The 20,187-nt window shown below is 36.4% G+C and overlaps 2 protein-coding genes across 4 annotated transcripts; one reads left to right on the forward strand and one right to left on the reverse strand.

The window, feature by feature from the left end:
- The first annotated feature begins 447 nt into the window (after positions 1 to 447).
- LOC111908391 (glycylpeptide N-tetradecanoyltransferase 1) lies at positions 448 to 2,502 on the forward strand. The gene is made up of 2 exons (XM_023904227.3): positions 448 to 649; positions 930 to 2,502. Exon 2 carries the CDS (start codon positions 957 to 959, stop codon positions 2,268 to 2,270), a length of 1,314 nt encoding a protein of 437 aa, XP_023759995.1. The 5' UTR covers positions 448 to 649; positions 930 to 956; the 3' UTR covers positions 2,271 to 2,502.
- A 2,860-nt stretch (positions 2,503 to 5,362) lies between these two features.
- LOC111908390 (probable phospholipid-transporting ATPase 4) lies at positions 5,363 to 11,218 on the reverse strand. 3 transcript variants are annotated; one of them, XM_023904226.3, is made up of 11 exons: positions 10,901 to 11,218; positions 8,544 to 10,396; positions 8,262 to 8,372; positions 7,871 to 8,147; positions 7,699 to 7,787; positions 7,354 to 7,438; positions 7,048 to 7,257; positions 6,833 to 6,958; positions 6,644 to 6,703; positions 6,365 to 6,556; positions 5,363 to 6,265 (listed from the first exon to the last, which is right to left on the reverse strand). In XM_023904226.3, exons 2-11 carry the CDS (start codon positions 10,307 to 10,309, stop codon positions 5,603 to 5,605), a joined length of 3,579 nt encoding a protein of 1,192 aa, XP_023759994.1. In that variant the 5' UTR covers positions 10,310 to 10,396; positions 10,901 to 11,218; the 3' UTR covers positions 5,363 to 5,602. The 3 variants fall into 3 exon arrangements, with proteins under 3 accessions (XP_023759994.1, XP_023759993.1, XP_052626441.1); XM_023904225.3 differs by having other exon boundaries at positions 6,644 to 6,742; positions 10,901 to 11,217; XM_052770481.1 differs by lacking the exon at positions 10,901 to 11,218 and adding an exon at positions 10,658 to 10,797 and having other exon boundaries at positions 6,644 to 6,742.
- Positions 11,219 to 20,187: the final 8,969 nt, after the last annotated feature.

Raw genomic sequence — 20,187 nt, forward strand, 5'->3', positions numbered from 1 at the left:
TACAAATGAAATGGTTGTGTATGGTGGTTGAATGGAGACAAGATAACACCGAGAGATGGTATGAGTGGTGCCAACAACATAAGGTGGTGTTAGGTGATGTCTCTTATGGTGACTTTAGGATGAAGAGAGACGGTTGTTAGGGTTGCCAACTTTGGAGATGGGAGGCAAGGGGTTTGTGGGTGAGGTTGACATGACAGTGTGTTTTTAAGGTGTAATAAAACGAAAGAAAAAAAAAACGACAAAAAACTCAACATCGATAAATTTGTCTATCTTATAAGGAGTTAACTCCTAATTTCTAATTCTGGTAATAGGAAGAATCAATCTTGTAACAAAATAGAACCTTGAGGAAAAACATATAAGGAAAATGTAAATTTTAACTAGTTGTGACTTTTTATAAAGTTTAAGACTATTTGTGTGATTTTGTTTTCAATTTTTATATGTGATTGGAAAAACTATTTCCAGGCAGACGGTTTTGCTACTTTCACTCTTTCTTCCCTTCAAGGCTTCAACAATAGCTTTGTGTAGTCCGATGCTGATATATCTTTCCCTATTTTCCCTATATCAATCGTAACATGATTCCAACAACCTAGATCTTTCTCACTCGCTGCTCCGGCGATCCTTCTTCACCATCTACGAATCAAGATCGGAGGTAAATCTTCGCCTCATATCCATCTATGAATTACCGGCCGAATTTGCGTAGATTTCAATATTCGTGTTGCTAGTTTCGATTTACAAATATTCTTTACTCGATTGCTGTTAAATTGCGTGATTATGTTTCTGTATGGTAGTTTATGTTTTCCTTTTTCAATCGAAGATTATTTTCTACTTCTATTAACATACTAAAGATTCTGCGAAATGGATGCGGGATTATCTTTATAAGGTATCCTCTTACTGTTCTTGAATGACCTAATTTTGAGTTAAATTTACAGTTATTTGGTGGTTTAGTGAGAATTGAGATGGCGGATAACAATGGGAATTCCAATTCACCTGCTGAAAACCAAAACCACATCTCTAATGAATCTATAAACCCTACAACCAACCAGAACGATGCATCCATTGATGCAATAGCACAAAAGGTTCAGGAGTCTCTGACTCTTTCCAAGCGGCATAAGTTTTGGGAAACTCAACCAGTCGGACAGTTCAAAGACGTTGGAAACTCAACCCTACCAGAAGGCGCAATTGAGCCTCCAACACCATTATCAGAAGTTAAACAAGAACCCTATAATCTCCCAGGTCCATACGAATGGATCACTTGTGACATGGATACAAAAGAGATGTGTGCAGAAGTTTACAATCTCCTTGCTAACAACTACGTTGAAGATGATGAAAACATGTTCAGGTTTAACTACTCAAAAGATTTCCTTCAATGGGCACTTCGTCCTCCAGGGTATTACAGAAGTTGGCATATAGGGGTTCGAGTCAAATCATCAAAAAAGCTAGTAGCTTTCATAACTGGAGTCCCTGCTAAAATCAGAGCTAAAGACAGTGTTGTTAACATGGCAGAAATCAATTTCCTCTGTGTTCATAAGAAACTTAGATCAAAAAGACTCGCCCCAGTGATGATTAAAGAAGTCACAAGAAGAGTTCACATGGAAAACATATGGCAAGCTGCTTATACTGCTGGTGTGATTTTACCTACACCTATCTCCACTTGTCAATACTGGCACAGATCTTTGAACCCTAAAAAGCTAATTGATGTTGGGTTTTCAAGACTTGGTGCTAGAATGACCATGAGTAGAACCATTAAGCTTTACAAGTTACCAGATTCACCAATCACACCCGGGTTTAGAAAAATGGAGCTCCATGATGTTCCTGCAGTTACCCGTTTGCTTAGGGAATATTTGAAGCAATTCATAGTTGCTCCTGACTTTGATGAAAATGATGTGGAACATTGGTTGCTTCCTAAAGAGGATGTAGTGGATAGTTTTTTGGTGGAAAGTAGTGACACACGTGATGTGACTGATTTCTGTAGTTTTTATACACTTCCTTCAACGATTCTTGGAAACCAGAATTACTCAACTTTGAAAGCTGCGTATTCATACTACAATGTGTCTACTAAAACTCCAATGCTTCAGTTGATGAATGATGCTCTTATTGTGGCTAAGAAGAAGGGTTATGATGTTTTTAATGCTTTAGATGTTATGGAAAATGAAAGTATTTTGAAGGAGCTGAAGTTTGGACCTGGTGATGGGCAATTGCACTATTATCTGTACAATTATCGGTTAAATCAACCACTGAGACCTTCAGAGCTTGGGCTTGTTCTCTTGTAGTGTTGTGGGATCTCTGGAATGGAATCATCAATTCCTGTTTTGCCTGGTGAACTTCTTTTTCTTAATCAGTTTTCTTGATTTTTCACAGGAGTTGAAAGGTACTTGGTATCCTGAAAACTTGTTTGCATTTTGATATACGTTGTGATTTCAGATCATGTTTTTATGGTAATTGGGTATGTTTTTAGAACTTGATGACATGTGTTGATTCATTAACAGAAAATCTTCTTTTATATGATTCTTGCTTTGGTTGTCCATGTCAATCGATATCATGGAATTGAGTCTTGGTAAATTATATCATTGGTTTCTTTTGAATCATGTTGATGTAAGTTTTCGTGGGTGTTAGTCTTTTTTTTTTTTTTTTTTTTTTTTTTGTTAAATCTCATGCTTATCGGGTACCCTTATAATGTTTTATCTTTTAAAGTATTTGGTTGAGTGTTGGATTATTTTTGAAGTACTTCCTAGTTTCTGTTTCAGTTGAGGTCATATTCAGATCTTGCCAATACCATTTTCTGTTAACTTTTTGAAGTACTTCCTAGTTTCTGTTTCACCTGAATTGCTTACATATTGGTATTGGATTCATTTTATTGACCATTTAGGGGGGAAATTGTTTTTTTGTTTTTAATGTATACTTTTTCTTTAGTACATACATTTTCAGATCTTGCCAATGCTATTTTCTGTTAACAAGTTATGACAGTTTTATGAAAGGGAATTTTTTATTTGAATTACCGATTAAAAAGACAAAACAAACGGTGTTAATCACAATGTATAGTAAGGTTAAGGGTATGGTTACTACCAACCCACTAGAAAAGTGTTGTCACGTTAGTGGAAGTTTCACTGCTAAACGCCTAAACCACTAGCCTTTGAAAATGGTTACCACTCTCTATAATATTTATCCTATTAACCCTTGAAAATGGTTATCACTCCATAATATTTATCTTTTTTTTTGCCATTAGCTTAAATGAAAAACATAATTTAAAACATAAATAAATATTTTACATTAATTAAAAAACACATTATATTAATTAAAAACACACAAATATAAATTCTAAATTACTTTTAAAAAACATAAAAGTTAAAATCTAAATTACTACAAAAAAAACATAAAATATACCAAATAAAACATAAATATTAAGACATTTGATCATAATTTCCATATTTTTCGCGGACTTGTTGGATTTTTAGAAATGTCGCTAGATTTTCCGAGTCAAGATCCGGTTGGAGCTTTGTATTTATGATTTGAATATCGGTAAGTGCTATTTTTCAGGGACGAGCTTCCTCCGTTGATTCATTTTTTTTTCTAGAAAAATTAGAGTTTTGTCTAACTTTTCCTCAAGTACGTCTTTGCTACTCACTTTTCTGCTTGAAGACGCCGCCTTTTTGTTTTGTCCCTTCCTGGTGGTCGACGAAGTTGGATTTCCAGTGGACCTCCCTGGTGCCATCCAAGTCATCATTGAGGTCGAGACCAAATCCTACGTACGACTCGGAAGTTTTTAGCCTTTTGTTGGAGCCGGTAATCGAATTTGAATGCGCCGTCTTCGGATAAAGGATCCATTTTGGACATTTAGGACAATTTTTACACGTTTTTTGGTTGCCGAATGGCTTACCATTATTAATAATTTTCTATTGGTAACATGCGGTTGATAAAATATTAAAATTGTTGCTACCCTTTTGTGCATATATTTAAGATCTTCAAATATGACGTTAAATTTGGTGCAAGCCACGTCATTTTGCATTGACTGTGCCGTACGTCCAGTCCGTTTCCTTTCCTAATAACGCATGAAAGTTGTTTAAAATACGATTCCAAAAACTTTGACTAGATTGTGCGTTGCCGACTTGCCGTCTTGCAATATGAAAATCCAAGCTTTTGCTAAAGCTTCCTCCTCGTCTTCACTCCATTGCGTAGTCTTTTTTGAGATTTTCCATTTTGTTGCCTTCTTCGAGATGGTTGTTTTGTTTCTTGTCGTTATTGTTAAGGTTTATAAGTTGTGATTGAGATAATGAGACTTAGAGATTGTTGTGAATGTCGTGTCTGAAATTGTTGAGGTTGAGAAAATTGGGGCTGAAATTGTTGAGAAAGTTGTTAAAAGATTTGAAGTTGTGGTTAATTGAATTATTGTGGTCGTTGTTGTTAGTAGTAGTTTGTGTGGTATAATAGATTGGTGAATAGAGATTATTGTTGAATTGTGAATGTTATCAATTGCATATAACTAAGATTTGCATATGGATTATTTGAAGTGTTTGGAGTGTGTGAAGTATTTTGATTTAGATCCATAGGTTGAAGAAAAAAATAAGAAAATAAAAAGTTTTTTTTTAGTGTGAAATGTATTGAAAATAGATGTTATTTATAGTTGTAGGTTATGTTTTTAAATTTGAAAATCAAATAATCTTTTTTTATTGATGTCGACGGATACAAAATGAAAAGAACGGTCAAATATGTGACCGTTGGCACCTTCTTCATTCTCATTAAATGTCTTCGTCCGTCTTCATGACCGGTCCACAACCAACCAACCACCGCTGCCTGAGACGGTGTTCACATGTCTTTTGGCTAGCCACATAGGATGGCACGCGTGGTTTGGAATACCATACCGGATAGCCTAAGTAAAGCATATGACTTAAATATGCACGTCACCTTGTTTTAGAACTTAAACATAAAACATTTTTATTTTTTTTATGATTGCAAATAAACTAAACATGTCCATAAGGTTCATTTATTTTATTTAAACTATATTCATATACTTAAATCATATGTATCCTCGTCAAACAAAATGAAGTACAAGATCCAGTTTATCTAGGTACATGAGCTATTCTAATGATTCATCAATGTTTTGTCAATAAACAAGAGACAAATATTTTTCATGTAATTTTCAAAATAATACTATAAAACTATAACTATAACATATAATAGTGAAAACCAGACAACCCATGGACTCCGTAAGAAATTGATTATAATAAGTAACAACATTCTTTACTTTATGATTTTATACTAGGTGACTTGGCATTTCGTTAATTAGTTTATACTTCATTTGTGAAAATGAAATACAAACCCATTGCATAAATCAAACATTCCTTAAATCCATTCTTAAATCTTAATCTTACCAAAACTCTCGATACTTATACTGATAGGTGACAGAAAGACATGTCGATGTCGATTGATATCACACTATCTATATCGGGTGCACATGAACCCTTGTTAGTATTGTACATACAACAACCTACACAAAATATACTTGCTATATTTTTCCTTATATAATTACACAACCAAGAAACCAAACAAAAAGAGCCATTGGTATACATCTAAAAACACAGTAAACCATACCCCTGAAATATACATTTCACAAAGACACACGAGGAGTCGACGCCGATGATTTCTTGTGCAACTTTTGTCTCAAATGTCTAATCTTAGCATCAACTCTCGCCGAAAACCCAATCTTTGTTTCTTGTCTCGCTTTCGATTTCTCCCTTCGCCACATATGTCGATCTTCAACGTCTTTTTTATAATACTTGATTTCTTGAATCACATGATGATCCATCGGATTATAAGATCTTTGAAACGAAATATGAGCCAAATAAGGCAAATTACACGCAACCGCTACTAACAAAATACTAAGCCAATAAATGGGAGAGGGTGCGAGAGCTTCTAGAAAGATCTTGTACACGTTTCCGGAAAGATCCGGAGACAACATGCCGTATAGTATGAGGAAGATGTACCATGTAACGATGCTGAAAAGGATTAGGAAGTGTTGGATCCATGTGAAGTGGCTCATTGTGAGGGCGATTTGGGAATTCACGGAGTAGATGACACATGTGAACATTACGGTCCCCATGACTGCCATGTCAGCGGTCTGCCCGTCTGCCCGGAAAGCTTGGTCGTAGAAGATTATGATGTTGAGGAAGAATACGATGAGGGAGCAATAGAGACCGTTGCCCATCCACCCGAAGATTCTGTACCAATCGAAGAAGAGGTTTCTTGGGCCTTGTTGATATAACGCTGGAAACTGCACTTGTGTGGGATTTTGTTAATAGAATTACGGAAGGAATGGAATTGTTAGTTCTCATTCCATCATATATATAATAAAATTTAAGAAAAATCTAACCTGTAAGCAGATCTCAGAAGAAACATCTTGCTCAAAAACCCCGAGTGAAATCACTGGCAATGATGTAAGAACAACATTGAATAATAACATATACCAATCATCATAAACCGATTGTCCCGAAAACCCGGTAAATGCCTCAAAGTAGAATAGCGTTAGCCCAAAAGCAATATTCTTGTAGAAAAAATAGCAAATCTGCAATATAACAAATTTAAAATCAATCAATTAATGGCTGACATAAGAGCATAGTGCCCACATTAGGAGAGATTAATTAATTCGTACCATTTGAGCGATTCTTTTATAGCACCAATGACCATGTACAACAAGAAGCCTTTCAAGAAACTGAAATTGTGCAATAGCAAAATCACTAGCCATCACGGCCTACAAAAAAGTAAAAATAAAAATAAAAAGTTTAATAAGTAACAATTTATGTCAGAAAGAGCGTTTTAAGTTTTAACACGTATTACAAACCTGCATTCCTTCAACACCACTGATTCCGACTCCGATATCTGCTTCTTGAATCATTCCGACGTCGTTTGCACCATCTCCAATTGCTAAAGTCGTTTTCCCGGTTCCTTCTTTTACCAATCTCGTAACCTAATATAAACATTTACAAGTTATATATGTAAATTATAGGAAACTATATATATTTATATATTCAATTTGTGACAAAAAAAAAAAATTACCAACGCCTTTTGTTTAGGGGAGACACGACAACATATGACAGATGCGCAATCAACGGCTAAATTCAAGAATTGAAGCTTCAAATCGTCCTCTAAAGCGTACGTTAATGTCTTCCCATCAATTATTAATGCAAATGCAGCATGAGGATCTTTTTCGAGTTTAACCATTTGAGAAGCATTGGTAATTTGCATCAAAATATTCTCCTTAACACCCTGATCACAAAAAAAAAAAAAAAAAAAAAAAAAAAAAAAAAAAAAACAATGAAAACTGTTTTCTTCATGAATTGACATTTAAATATGCACAAATACCTTGTTGGAATTGTGGTTTAAAACGTCGATGTTTGTTGTTATACATATCTGCTTCATTCCATGCCGAAGTAAACTGCAAGCAAATCTGCACAATCCACGATAACTTTAAATGAGACTAAAAGACCATTTTACCCTTGCATTCCAAAAAACGAATTTCACAATATTCATCAATTTTTAACATGAGAGGAGTTGGGAGAAAAAAAAAGTAGAAAGGAAAATAGGTAAATGGTCAGTGTCTTAATACATTAAGCCAGGTTTTGTGGCTCAATTCATTAAGTCAAAAAGAAACAGCCCTTAACTTTCTGTTGCTAAATTTCATGCCCTAATTTGGATTTTGGATCATACCCGATATTGATTGCAGTTTCCATCTTGTCCCCCGTGAGAACCCAAATTTTAAGGCCAGCTTGAGCAAGTTTATCGATACATTGAGGCACCTATAAAAAAAAGACGATTTTACCCTCGAAAAAAAAAAAAAAAACTTGAATAACATTCTACTAATAGATACATAGATACATACGCCTTGCTGTAATTTGTCCTCAACAGCAGTAGCACCAACAAGGATCAAGTCTTTTTCCATCATGTCTGATAAACGTTCAAGCATAGCATCCCGATCACCATTAATGGAAGTTTTAGCTTTCAAAAACTCATCATTCCAAGTGAAATATTCTGATGGATCAAGTATTTTGTAAGCAAATGCAAGCGTACGTAATCCAGCTTCTGCATATTCATTTAGATGTCTTTTTGTCGCTTCTTCAAATGATCTTCCATTTTTCGATAAACGATCAAAGATGATGCTACAAAGAGAATCAGATGATGATAATTATAGCATTGCACTTTTATATATTTTCTTATTAGGAAATTGTACTTCAGAAAAAAAAAAAAAAAAAAAAAAAAAAAAATTGTCCTACCTGTCTGCACCTTTGCATAGTAGGAAAATTTGTCCAGTTTCATCTTGAATGATGACAGACATCCTCTTTCGTTTGCTTGTGAAATCCAAAAGATTTAGAAGTTTGTATTCCCTGATCCATGATAATATTTAAGAATAAAAACATTAATTAATAACTATAGTCATTCTTAATGTGTTAAGTCAAAGAGAAAGAGTTGTATATATCTGTCCAGATTAAGGGCTTAATGTATTAAGTCAATTACATTAAAAAGAAGCAACCACTTAATTGAGATCATATTAATACCTTTCAATTGGCTCATGAGATGAAGGGTGTTTTTCACGAACAAATATACTCGATTGAGTTCGTTTGCAGTATTCAAATCCAAACTCTCTTGCTGCAACAAGGAAAGCTCCTTCATCTGGTGACTCAGCTTCATAAGTCAAACCCCCAGTCAACTCATTTACCTCAGGAATTGCAGTGTGACAAAGAGCAAGAATCCTTAAAAACATCAAAACAACATCTGCATTTGGCTCTTTATACCAATTCCCATTCATCAACCGAATATCTTCAAAACTAAACCCTTTGATTCGATTCTGAGAGCTTCCACTTGTGGGGCCCGGTAAAACCTCCAATTCAATTTCCGACGCGTGTCGGGTCCCGGTTCTTGACATATCATGAACCTCCATAGCCATTTGAGTTGCAGCAGCAAGTTCCACTTCACTAGAACGAATCCCATACTGGGTCCCACCTATTGAGCATTTTAAAAAATCCATTTGATTACATGTCAATGTCCCGGTTTTATCAGAAAGAATCGTGTCCACCATTCCTAACTCTTCATTCAAATTCGATGTTCTAGCTTGAGCAGGTGTACATGTGTCCTCATCATACATGTTTATATCTTGATTTATGAAAAGTGCTTGTAATACCTTCACAAGCTCAATGGAAACATAGAGTGAAATGGGTATCAAATACCCGTAAAGAATAAGAGCAGTGATTAAATGAATACAACCCGAGGTAAACGGGCGGGTCGGGTCGTATAACCGTTTTTCATCGTGAGGAAGATACCAAAAGGGCGTTTGTTTACTTGTCTTGATTGCAAACCCTATTGAACTTATCAAAGAGATCAACACAAGAAGTGTGAAAAGAACATAGATGATTTTATCCATTTGTTTCTCAATTGTGCTTCTTTTCGAGGGCGATTTCGTCGCATTTTGCATAACTTTGCTATCATGACCTGAGAATATCACCACCCCATAAACATGAGAAGTGTTTCGAAGCTTGGAATCCCTTAGAAGAATTTGGGTGGTGTCAAGAGGGTAAATTTGTCGATCATATTCGAAATTACCCACGAATGAGTACAAATTAGGGTTTGGATCTTCACATTTGATTGTTGCTTTGAAATCTTGAAAGCTTTGATCATCATCTAAAGGTAAAGTTACCTCTAGAGATCTTTTAACTTTTAAATTTGTCTCTCCATCTAAATTCATGGTTTCCACATAACAAATTCCGTCTTCATAACTAGATGATAGAAACAATAAATCTGCAGGAAAAAACTGGTCTTTTTCAACTTTGACCACATCTCCAACTTCAACTTTCATCCATGGCTTTTTAACAAATACACCATTTCCAATATGGACTGAAACTTTTCGCATATTTACCTTCATGTCCTGCATAAATCGGTGCCAATTTTCCACAGCTTCTTTTGTCATACTAAGCCCGATTACAAACACCAAAGGTGCAATCATACTGTAGGGTGAGAAAGGTGAAACAGGTGAGATAGATAGGGCTGCAGCTAGGAGGAAATACAAGTTTGCAACTCGCCTGAATTGCTCAAAGAGGGCTTTGGGTAGAAAGGTTATGACATTGTACTTTGTGGTTGATATGTAATTTGAAGAATATTTGAGGGGTTTTTTTCTATGGAATCCGGGTTCATTACAACAAACATGTCTTGAAAATCCTGGCCCTTGAAACTGATGAGGCTCATCGATTGATTCACGAGGTGGTCGAATGCATCCAAATGTGTAGAGACTGCTTCTTTTTAGCCTAGCTCGCATCCTTCCATGAGCCATTATATGAGATTTCAGCAGAATTTAGAACACCAGGGTAACTTTATTGATTTGGCCACGATAAACTTATAAGAATGCTGGATTTACCTCCTGCAAATGTTCAATAGATTAGATTGATGTTAATAAGCGCAATTTGTGCCTAAATATGCTCATAGGAGTCGCAGATTTGGCTTTGGAATTTAGTCAAATAGTAGAGCGGCAAACTGTAATCGTTTATCGCAAAAGCAAGAAAACAGTACATGAACCTGAATTGGAACAATACTCATGTGGTTTTGATTTTAAGCAGTGATGATACGAATTGGGATAACAAAAAAAAAAAAAAAAAAACGAAGATCAGATTAAAACCCTTACCCCTACAGCGTAACAGACGAATGTTAGTCAAATTGAAAGATGAATTTACAAAACTGTAAGAACCTTGATTGTGGAAAAGGACAAATCAGCTCAACGAAAGCTAGAGTGAAGAAAAGAATATGCATTGCCCAAACATGAATCAAGCAGAATCCATTGGTTCTTATGAAGTAATTCAAACAAAAATTCCAACACCCAAAAAAGGAAAACCAAAATACAGTAAAAGATAAAGGTTAAAAAGTGTACCTGATAAGCATGAGATTTCATCAAGAAAAACGAAAATGGAACCAGACCCATTTGAAGGCGATGAGATCAAAGAATGCCAGCTCGTTTTGTTGTAGAGATCGTGACAAATTGGAGAGCAGAAAAAGGGTTCAGGCAACGGAAGAACAAAGCCCTCTTTCTCCGTCGTCTCTTCCACTTAATTCTAGTTTAGAGTACTCAAAACTACACTACTATAATTAATTCTGAAAATTTCATAACATAAATTCATTAAAATGATCTTTGCATTTATTGATGCGTAATTTATTTGAAATTTTAAATTACTGGTTTTTTGGCAATTAATTTGATCATAAAATTATAATGTAAAGTGTGAAAAAAAAATGTTGTTTTCTCTTATGCAAGAAGTTTAGTTTGAATCGGTCAAACCTACTCCGACCCATACTCGAATGAGACGGGTCACACTTAACCTACGTGGCACAACCAAACTTAAATATGGGTCCATCTATTTCCTCTCTTATTTTCTTACTTTAAAATAAATACAACTTTATGCCATTTCCCATGGTGAAATTTATTTTTGTTAATATCAATGTTTTAAAAATCGGGTGGCCAGTTGAATCTGCGAAAGATAACGGTTCAACCAGTCTTTTTGATTATTTAAAAATTGAAATGAATGGACTATTTTTTTATATAAACTCAATTGAAAAAGAAGTGATTCGTACACAACAGTTTTTTGTCATACACAACAATTAATGCATTATATAGTTGTATAATACAACATTTTAAAGAACCAATTATTGTGTATGGAGAAAAATTGTTGTGTACGGATCAACTCCCCAATTGAAACAGTTATACTGAACTGTTAAAAACAGCTATGAAATTAATTTTGAGAAGAAAATAATAATGTTTTCTATTAAAATAAAGTTGATAGAGAATTTCATTTACTAAGTGAAACATAAAATTGATCCATTTAACATCTTAATGTCTCAAAATTTCTAATTGGACTTGATCTTGAGACGTTTGTATTCATCTAAAATTACATTTTTGTTTTGTTTTATATTTCAGACAAAATTGCAAAAGTGGTCCTTGTGGTATGCATTATTTTGGGGTTTCAGTCCAAACCTGGACTTTTTTTTATTCATGGTCCTTTTGGCCTAATTTGTACGTAGAATTGGTCCCCCGACTTAACTTCCGTTAAGTTGTTGCTGTTAACCCCCTCATGTGTCTCGCACATGAGGGTATATTTGTCTTTTCACTTATGAAGGACCATTTTTGCACCTAAAAAAATATATCCCTATTTTAAAAAAAAATTAATATCTATTTATTTATTTTAATAATTAAAAAATAAAAAAACACTCTCTCTCTCTCTCTCAACCCAAAACACATTTAAGAACATATACATACATACTCCATTTTTTTCTTGTTGAGGAGATATTTGATTCCATAACAGCAGGAAGAATGGTGAGCTCTTTTGGAATCATTCCAATGAGATTTTTGTTAACAAGGATGAGTATTTGAAGCAATTTCAAAGCAAAAAAACTCAGGGGAAATCGAACCTGTGAGCTCTATCTTTGAAAGTTAACAATGGTGATGTTGCCATTGTTGCACGTAATCCCAAACATGAGCCTCCAACCAACAATTCACCATTGTTATTCCTTATATCAGATGCTATGATTTTGTTGGTTGACTGGAAAACCAGAAAGAAGAAGCATAGGGTGACTTTAGTCGATGAACACACACACACACACACACACTTTTATTTCAACTAAATAGCATAATCTTACAAGACATGTTGTTGTGAATAGATGGTAGAAGGTGAAATCGAACAGGGAGATGATCCTGCAACTTTAATTACATAATAGTGATGATGGGTTGAACCGATTCCAGATGCATAAAACATGATTTAAGAATAAATGATACTAATCTACAACAACGACGATTTCATATACACAATGGAGATGATGTTCCTAGTGGAGAAGATTTAAGAATCAAGGTGGAGACGTGAATCCATCTGCTCCAGCGGCCTTTTGGTTGTTCTTTTCTTGTCCGATCAGCAGAAAACACAAAAGGGGAAGAGGCAAGGCAGATCGACGACTTCAGGGGGTGTTTTGTTGTGTTGTTGACGGGCAAAGGTGGAGGGGACAACCAATCTTTGGAGAACCCCTTTGTGGTTCTACTCCTCGTCGCCGACAGTAGCAAACCGGAAGAGACAAGGTGCAACATCAGTCGACCGTCAAGCAGATCTATAGCCTCTGATGAACGATCATGGTGGTGATGTGGCTTTGTGGCTCTGAAAAGAAATAATGGATTTCATCTCTGCCACCGGCTTCAACGAAAATAAGTGTTTGTTCTTGAGTTCTTGAAAACCCAAAAATCTTGGGTCAATGGTGTGGAGAGAGAGAGAGAGAGAGAGAGAGAGAGTTTTTATTTTTTTAATTATTAAAATAAATAAATAGTTATTAATTTTTTTTTTAAAATGGGGATATATTTTTTTAGGTGCAAAAATGGTCCTTTATAAGTAAAAAGACAAATATACCCTCATGTGGGAGGCACATGAAGGGGTTAACAGCAACAACTTAACAGAAGTTAAGTCGGGGGACCAATTCTACGTTCAAACTATGCCAAAAGGACCATGAATCCAAAAAAGTCCAGGTTTAGACTGAAACCCCAAAAAAATGCATACCACAGGGACCATTTTTGCAATTTTGTCATAAAAGAATAATTTTTTCTACCACATACCATATGATATATTCTCAATGCATTTTCATTTGAAAGTTTAATTACCTTTCTACCATTTAGCCTTGTAATTGCAATGTTCTATTTATAACTTAATTTATTCATATACTAATCGCCACCTTAAATTACCTTTTTACCAGACACGAACCAACTGTTGCTCGCAGTCGATCACCGCCCCATTAGGGCTCAACCAATCCATGCGTATGATGACCTTGTTCCCACACAAAGTTATAGGAACCAAATCCACGAGGTAACGCTCGTCATACATCCTCAATACAAAATCTTTGTAAACCTCTGATGCCCGGACGGATCGGTCGTCCGCAATCTCGACCTCTAAAGGACAATCCAACATGCCTAAAGACTCAACAAACCTCTTGCTGAGTGCATGAGATACGAATGATCGGGTAGCTCCCAAGTAAAATAACACCTGTACTGGGATGCCATTCACATGGAACGATCCTAAACAAAAAAAGACATAATATAAATATCAAAATTGACATATAATAAAAGTTAGGGAGAAGAAACATATCCGTCACCACATCCGGTCTGGCACGCACCTCCTCGGTGGTCAACTGGAAGGTTCGACTCCTCACCACTGGAGCATCTATCTTGCCCTGTCGGCCATCCGTAATTCGCAGGATCGTTGGAGCTGGCGCCACCACTAGCGCTCTTGATGTCAATCTCAGACAGTTGGCCTTTTATGGCCCCTTTGATTGCAATGAAAGCAAATAAGGTATGATGTCTGAATGGTGGGGGTAGGGCTGTGCAATCCTTGCTAAAGTGCCCAGTCTTGCCGCAGTTATAGCAGCCCAATCCCCCAGCTCTGCAAACTGAAGGGTTTTGAGCACTATAACATACCTATGGTGCACATGCAAACCTAATGCTTCAGATCTAAGTTTTCTCTACTTATACATGCAATAAACATTTTTCCAAAGCATGAAGCCTAACTAGCATGCAACTTGATATATGAATCATAAAAAACTAGTTAGAAGATTACCTCTTGTTGTAGCTTGTATTACTTGGCCTTTAAGAGCTTAACACATCAAGTGTGATGCCTCAAATGCTTCACAAAACACCACCAACAATTGGATGACTTGGGAGAAAGGTTGGAAACCCTAAAATCGGCTATACCCTTGCTATGTCACACATGCATCCGATTTTGGGTTCTAAGGGGTTACATATATAGTGTTAGAATTCCAAGAGTCATATGAAACCCTAATTCTTACATTTAGGCTCGTGATCCATAAATCATGTGGACTAACTCTTCATGGACTCTCACATAAACCTAGTCAATCATGGATCAATAGCCCAAACCATATGTATCACTAATTTGCACAATTAGTCCCCGTTAATTTAATTAGTCTCTTTTGATCACTAAATCAATTCCAAATTAATTCCTGATCAATAATAATTAAATAATATGATTTCTCCATTAATATATTATACTTATAATATATTAATAAATAATAACTAACCTCTTTCTCAAATGTCAATCCTATTAGATTGTTCTGGTGAATGCAACCAAAATGGACCATGTTACTCTCGGGTCAAGTACATACCAATTATAGTTATGGGCATAGACACCTAATCCAACACAAACTCCCTCGTGTGGCCTATCATATTTCCCACAGCAGCTCCGACCCTGCTGCCCCTTCGACCTTGAGTGGAATCCCTTGGGTTTCTTCCCAGAAACCCCAGTTGTCTGCCTAGTCTTAGCCTTCCTCTTCCTGATGTGCTCTATATCAATCTCCCTCTCCCTCTCCCTCGCCCTTTTTATCATGTCATCTAAAGTCGGGCATGTCGAGTAGCTGACATATTTCCGAATGTCAGCTCTCAACATGTCATGGTACCGGGTTTTCTTCGTCTGCTCATCCCCCGCGTACTGAGGCACCATGTCACACCCTAAAACCACGAACGGCGAAAACGTTCAGGGGTGGAGGACGTCATGTACAGTATCACAACAGTGTAAAATAGTAAACAAGCAACAACATCATCCATTGCATTATAAGTAAAGTTTTAATACATGTGTGTTCTTTCATTGTAATAAGACACCAAAAATATACAATCAAAATAAAAGACGAGACTTGTCTGCTCCGTCTTCTCAAAACCTGGCCACCGTACCTGTCTACTGATGACCTAAGAATACAAGTTATTTTGAAAGAGAGTACCAACTTTAAAGCTGGTGAAGTCATAAGTATTTAAGTGTCATTGTCTTGCTTACTAAAAGCTTTTTTAAAAGTCATGTAAACCTTTAAATGAAAATGTTTGATGAAAGTATGAAAAGCCCTAGAAAATCCCTTATTTTCTACCAGTGTGAGATGTAGTCTTCTACCAAGACCCGAATGTTTTGTAAGTAAAATGATAGTTTTTCCTTCTATTGACTAGTACTAAAGTACTTAGTCTAACTCATCGTTTATGTGAAAGTATCACAAAATAAAGTAAACAGGAAAAGTATGATCATATAAGTGTTATCCCTGGATTACCAGGATTAACACGACATCGCCAAAGCGAAAGGGTATAACCTAATGAACATCCGAAGATTGTTCAATTAACCCCTGTAGCGAACAGAAGGTTCCAGGAATGGTTAGTCCCGTAACAGGCTCTACATCGCTGTAAGAGAAATAGATAACCTAATGAACATCCGAAGATTGTCCAATTAACCTCTGTAGCGAACAGTAGGTTCCAGGAATGGTTAATCCCGTAATTGACTCCTAATATAAGTAATAACAACCTAATGAACATCCGAAGATTGTCCAATTAACCTCTGTAGCGAACAGTAGGTTCCAGGAATGGTTAGTCCCGTAACCGACTCTACATCGCGATAAGCGAAATAGATAACCTAATGAACATCCGAAGATTGTCCAATTAACCTCTGTAGCGAACAGTAGGTTCCAGGAATGGTTAATCCCGTAAATGAATCCTAATATAAGTAATAACAACCTAATGAACATCCGAAGATTGTCCAATTAACCTCTGTAGCGAACAGTAGGTTCCAGGAATGGTTAGTCCCGTAACTGACTCTACATCGCGATAAGCGAAATAGATAACCTAATGAACATCCGAAGATTGTCCAATTAACCTTTGTAGCGAACAGTAGGTTCCAGGAATGATTAGCCCCGTAACTGACTCCCGTTGACCGGGGATAGGCAGGACGATTTACTAAAGGTACTAATAATTCATCCTAATGAACCGAGGTTCAAGTATTCATGTAAGTATACACAGGTTGATATATCTACGTAAAGGTATTCATGTAATGTGTTCATGTAAGCGTGTTCATGTATCATGTAAGCATATGTAAAGGTACTCATGTATCAGGTAATGTACTAGTAAAGACTCATGAATGAACTGACTCTTGTGTGATTCCTTATAATAGGAATAATGTTTGATATCTTCTAACTATCCCTATGATGGTTAAATGAAAGGTAATTGGTTGTTTAAGTAGGTTTATACACCCTTGCTACACAAGAGTGTGGGAAACTAAATGAAGGATGGAAACTATAATCTCTAACATATATATGAACATATGCGTATAAGTATAGTTTGATTCAAGAAGGTAAAAATGGTTTTGTACGACATCTAAGAGTTTTGAACAATAATTAACAATGACTTGATGTCATTTTAATAAGTATTTCAAAAGTAATACATTTGATAACAAAGTATTTTTAAGATAGAAAAACCATTTCATGCATCACATTTTGTAGTATGTGAAATATGTTGAATGAAAACACAGTTATAAAATACATATAAATGATTTAATAACATGTTGTTTTCTACTTGTATTCCCCCCATTAAAGCATTTAAAATCATTTAAAACATTGATTAGGGGTATGGACTCACCTATAGATGGTGATTTGGATGAACTGGACGGTGTAGGATTGTTAGGCGTCAAGTGAGGACTTGTACACACACTACGATCCCAATGAACATATAATCACACATATATGCACTCAATTAGTCTTAAATTACTAATTGATAATGTTAAGACATCCTAGACATAATAAACACTTTATATAAGTGTTTTAAGCCCTAAGGATTGCATCTAAGCTATTGTGGGACAAGGCACTTGTGTTTAGGGTTCCAAAGGACCCCATATATGAGTGTACTCTCCATATACCATCACACATGGAGTTCATGGTTGTAAACTCTTGAGTTTACGGCCGTGAACTCACCATCTTGGTGATATTTTGTGTTTTGAAGTCCCAAATGATCCCTAGAATTATTCCAACTTGGTGGTTAAATTCTTGGAAGGGTTTAAGGCATAAAAACACCCCTTTGAGGATTTTACGGCCCTAAGGCCATTTCCCTTAGAGTTTGTGGTCGTAAACTCTTAAGGATGGGTGTTTTTGATGCTTTCAAGTCTCTTGCACAAGTGGTATAGGTTCTAGACTTTTATTCCAAGCATATGAAGGCCTTTGACACACTTTGGTGCCCTTTAATCATGTTTATGGCCCAAGAACCATTTCATGGCCATAAAATCACTTTGGAAGGTGTTTTTGATGGTTTAATGTCCTTGATTTATGTGGGAACAATTCTTAGAAATTGTCTAAGGCTTTAGGTGCCTTAAAAGCACCCTTTTGTGCATGATTTTGGAGTTCACGGTCCAAGATCATCTTGGGCCGTGAACTCCCAAACTTGGGTGGTTCTTTGATGTTTTCTTGTCCCTAATACACTCCTATACAAGTCCAAGGCAGTAGTATATCTCGGGGGAAAGGCTAGGCATTGCTTTCGGGAGTTTACCGCCCAAGAACACCTTGGGAGTAAACTCCTAAATCTAGTGATTTAGCTATTTAATCTATGTTATGAACACATTTAAAGCTATATAACACTACTAGAGAGGGGTACTCATGATTTGGGATGAAAACCCGAAGATCCGTGAGAGAGAAAATGGCTTTTCTCTAGTTGGAAATGCGAATAATGAATAAATTTGGTTCAGAATTCTATTTATAGTCCTGAGATATTTTTGGTAGAAAATATTTTTATTCCCGAAATGATCTCTAATATAATAGAGTGTTGGAATAACAGTGTTGCACAAAACCCTAGTGCACCCACTCTCTTGATATTTCCTGAAGTGTAAACCTTGAATTACTTAAACTTACACGAAAAAGTCTGAAAATTAACTGTGACTGCTATAACTTCTATTGAAGTGATATAGTTTGTACAGAATGGAAATTTCGGGTTGTCACACACCAGTATGGCCCTCTCCCTAAACTTGGCAGTGATCTCCTCCACTGACTTAGTCGTCTGTCTCATATCCAGAAACTCCCTGGCTAGGTGCTGATTTTCCACAGCTGGCGCAAACTCAACTCGAAATCTAGTCACAAAGTCTGACCAGGTCATAGCCACAATGGCGGGGGCTCCCAACGTGTCAATGACTTCCTCTCACCAGTCTTTGGCCCTCTCTCTCAAGCAACCGACAGCAAATCTGACCTTCAACCCCTCAGGGTAGAAGCTCGTCACCTACGCAGACTTAATGTCTGCGATCCATCATCTCTCCATAATGGGGTCCTTCACCTCGCTGAAGTATGGCGCTCCGTATCCCCTGAAATCCTTAAAGGAGAGCGTACGAGTCCCTGACTGGCCAGGTGCCATGTCACTCCTGAATGCCCCAAGGCGATCCTCCATTAGCTCAATGATCCATTCCTTGATCGACCTGAAAATCATCGGGGTCGCCTCAAGGGTGCCTTTCGTAATCTCGGATGCAATGAACTCGCATAATTTGTTATCAACTGGCTCAGAACCTGTACCTGAACCTGACCCAGACCCTGAACCTCCTGCTCCATGACGTGTCATCACCATTCTAAAACAAACCACACAATCATCAGAGTTATACATAATATAGAGAGACCTTATACTTACTACAAGTTCCCTGGTTTTATCTCGGCTCTCCTTGATTCGAGTACGGATCCTCTGTTGTCAGTAGTACGGGCCCATACTACCTTCCACATCTATTCGTACTTTCTTCAAGAATTGCCTTGACTCCACCAAGTCCCTTTCACTACTACTGCTTGCAGCACTAATCTCATCCTAGGCTTACCCTAGGGTAATCTTCGACCCACTCTCCACCATCAGCTGCATAAGAAGTTGTGACATCCCCATTTTCACAGCCAGAAAAAACCGATTTTGTTTATGATTTATAAAAATCAGAGTATCTCTTTAAATAAAAACGTTGCGTAATTTGTTCCCAAAAAAACATGATAATTTCATTATCAAAGCATTTCCAAAGAAATGTATTTTTATTCCTTTTAAAACATTTGGGATGTCATCGTCAATACAGAAACATAAGCATAAACAGAACTTATATTCATTTACACCAGTGATCTATATCTCCTTAATCTCTCAGTGTAATGTTACTTCACATCGTCACCTGTGATACAAGTAAACTGAGTGGGTCAGGTTGGGAAACCTGGTGAGTACATAGGGTTTTCAACCCACAATAATATAATTATTATGTTTAATCATCAAACGATTAACCCAATTACCCATCCCCATTATCTTCTTTATTCCTAAGTACCTTCCCTAAGGATTTATCCTAAGGGTCGTCTCCTACATCATATTTACCACTCATCTCCTTACATCGC

The sequence above is a fragment of the Lactuca sativa genome, chromosome 4, assembly GCF_002870075.4.
Source record: "Lactuca sativa cultivar Salinas chromosome 4, Lsat_Salinas_v11, whole genome shotgun sequence".
NCBI classification, from domain to species: Eukaryota; Viridiplantae; Streptophyta; class Magnoliopsida; order Asterales; family Asteraceae; genus Lactuca; species Lactuca sativa.

Bases quoted from the DNA above. Each gene is read 5' to 3' on its own strand.
- LOC111908391 (XM_023904227.3), top strand. From the start codon at position 957: ATGGCGGATAACAATGGGAATTCCAATTCACCTGCTGAAAACCAAAAC.
- LOC111908390 (XM_023904225.3), bottom strand. From the start codon at position 10,309: ATGGCTCATGGAAGGATGCGAGCTAGGCTAAAAAGAAGCAGTCTCTAC. The intron at 7,788-7,870 runs GTATGTATCTAT...TTTTTTTTATAG, and splicing joins AGGACAAATTACAGCAAGGC to GTGCCTCAATGTATCGATAA. The intron at 6,959-7,047 runs GTAATTTTTTTT...TGTTTATATTAG, and splicing joins CCCCTAAACAAAAGGCGTTG to GTTACGAGATTGGTAAAAGA.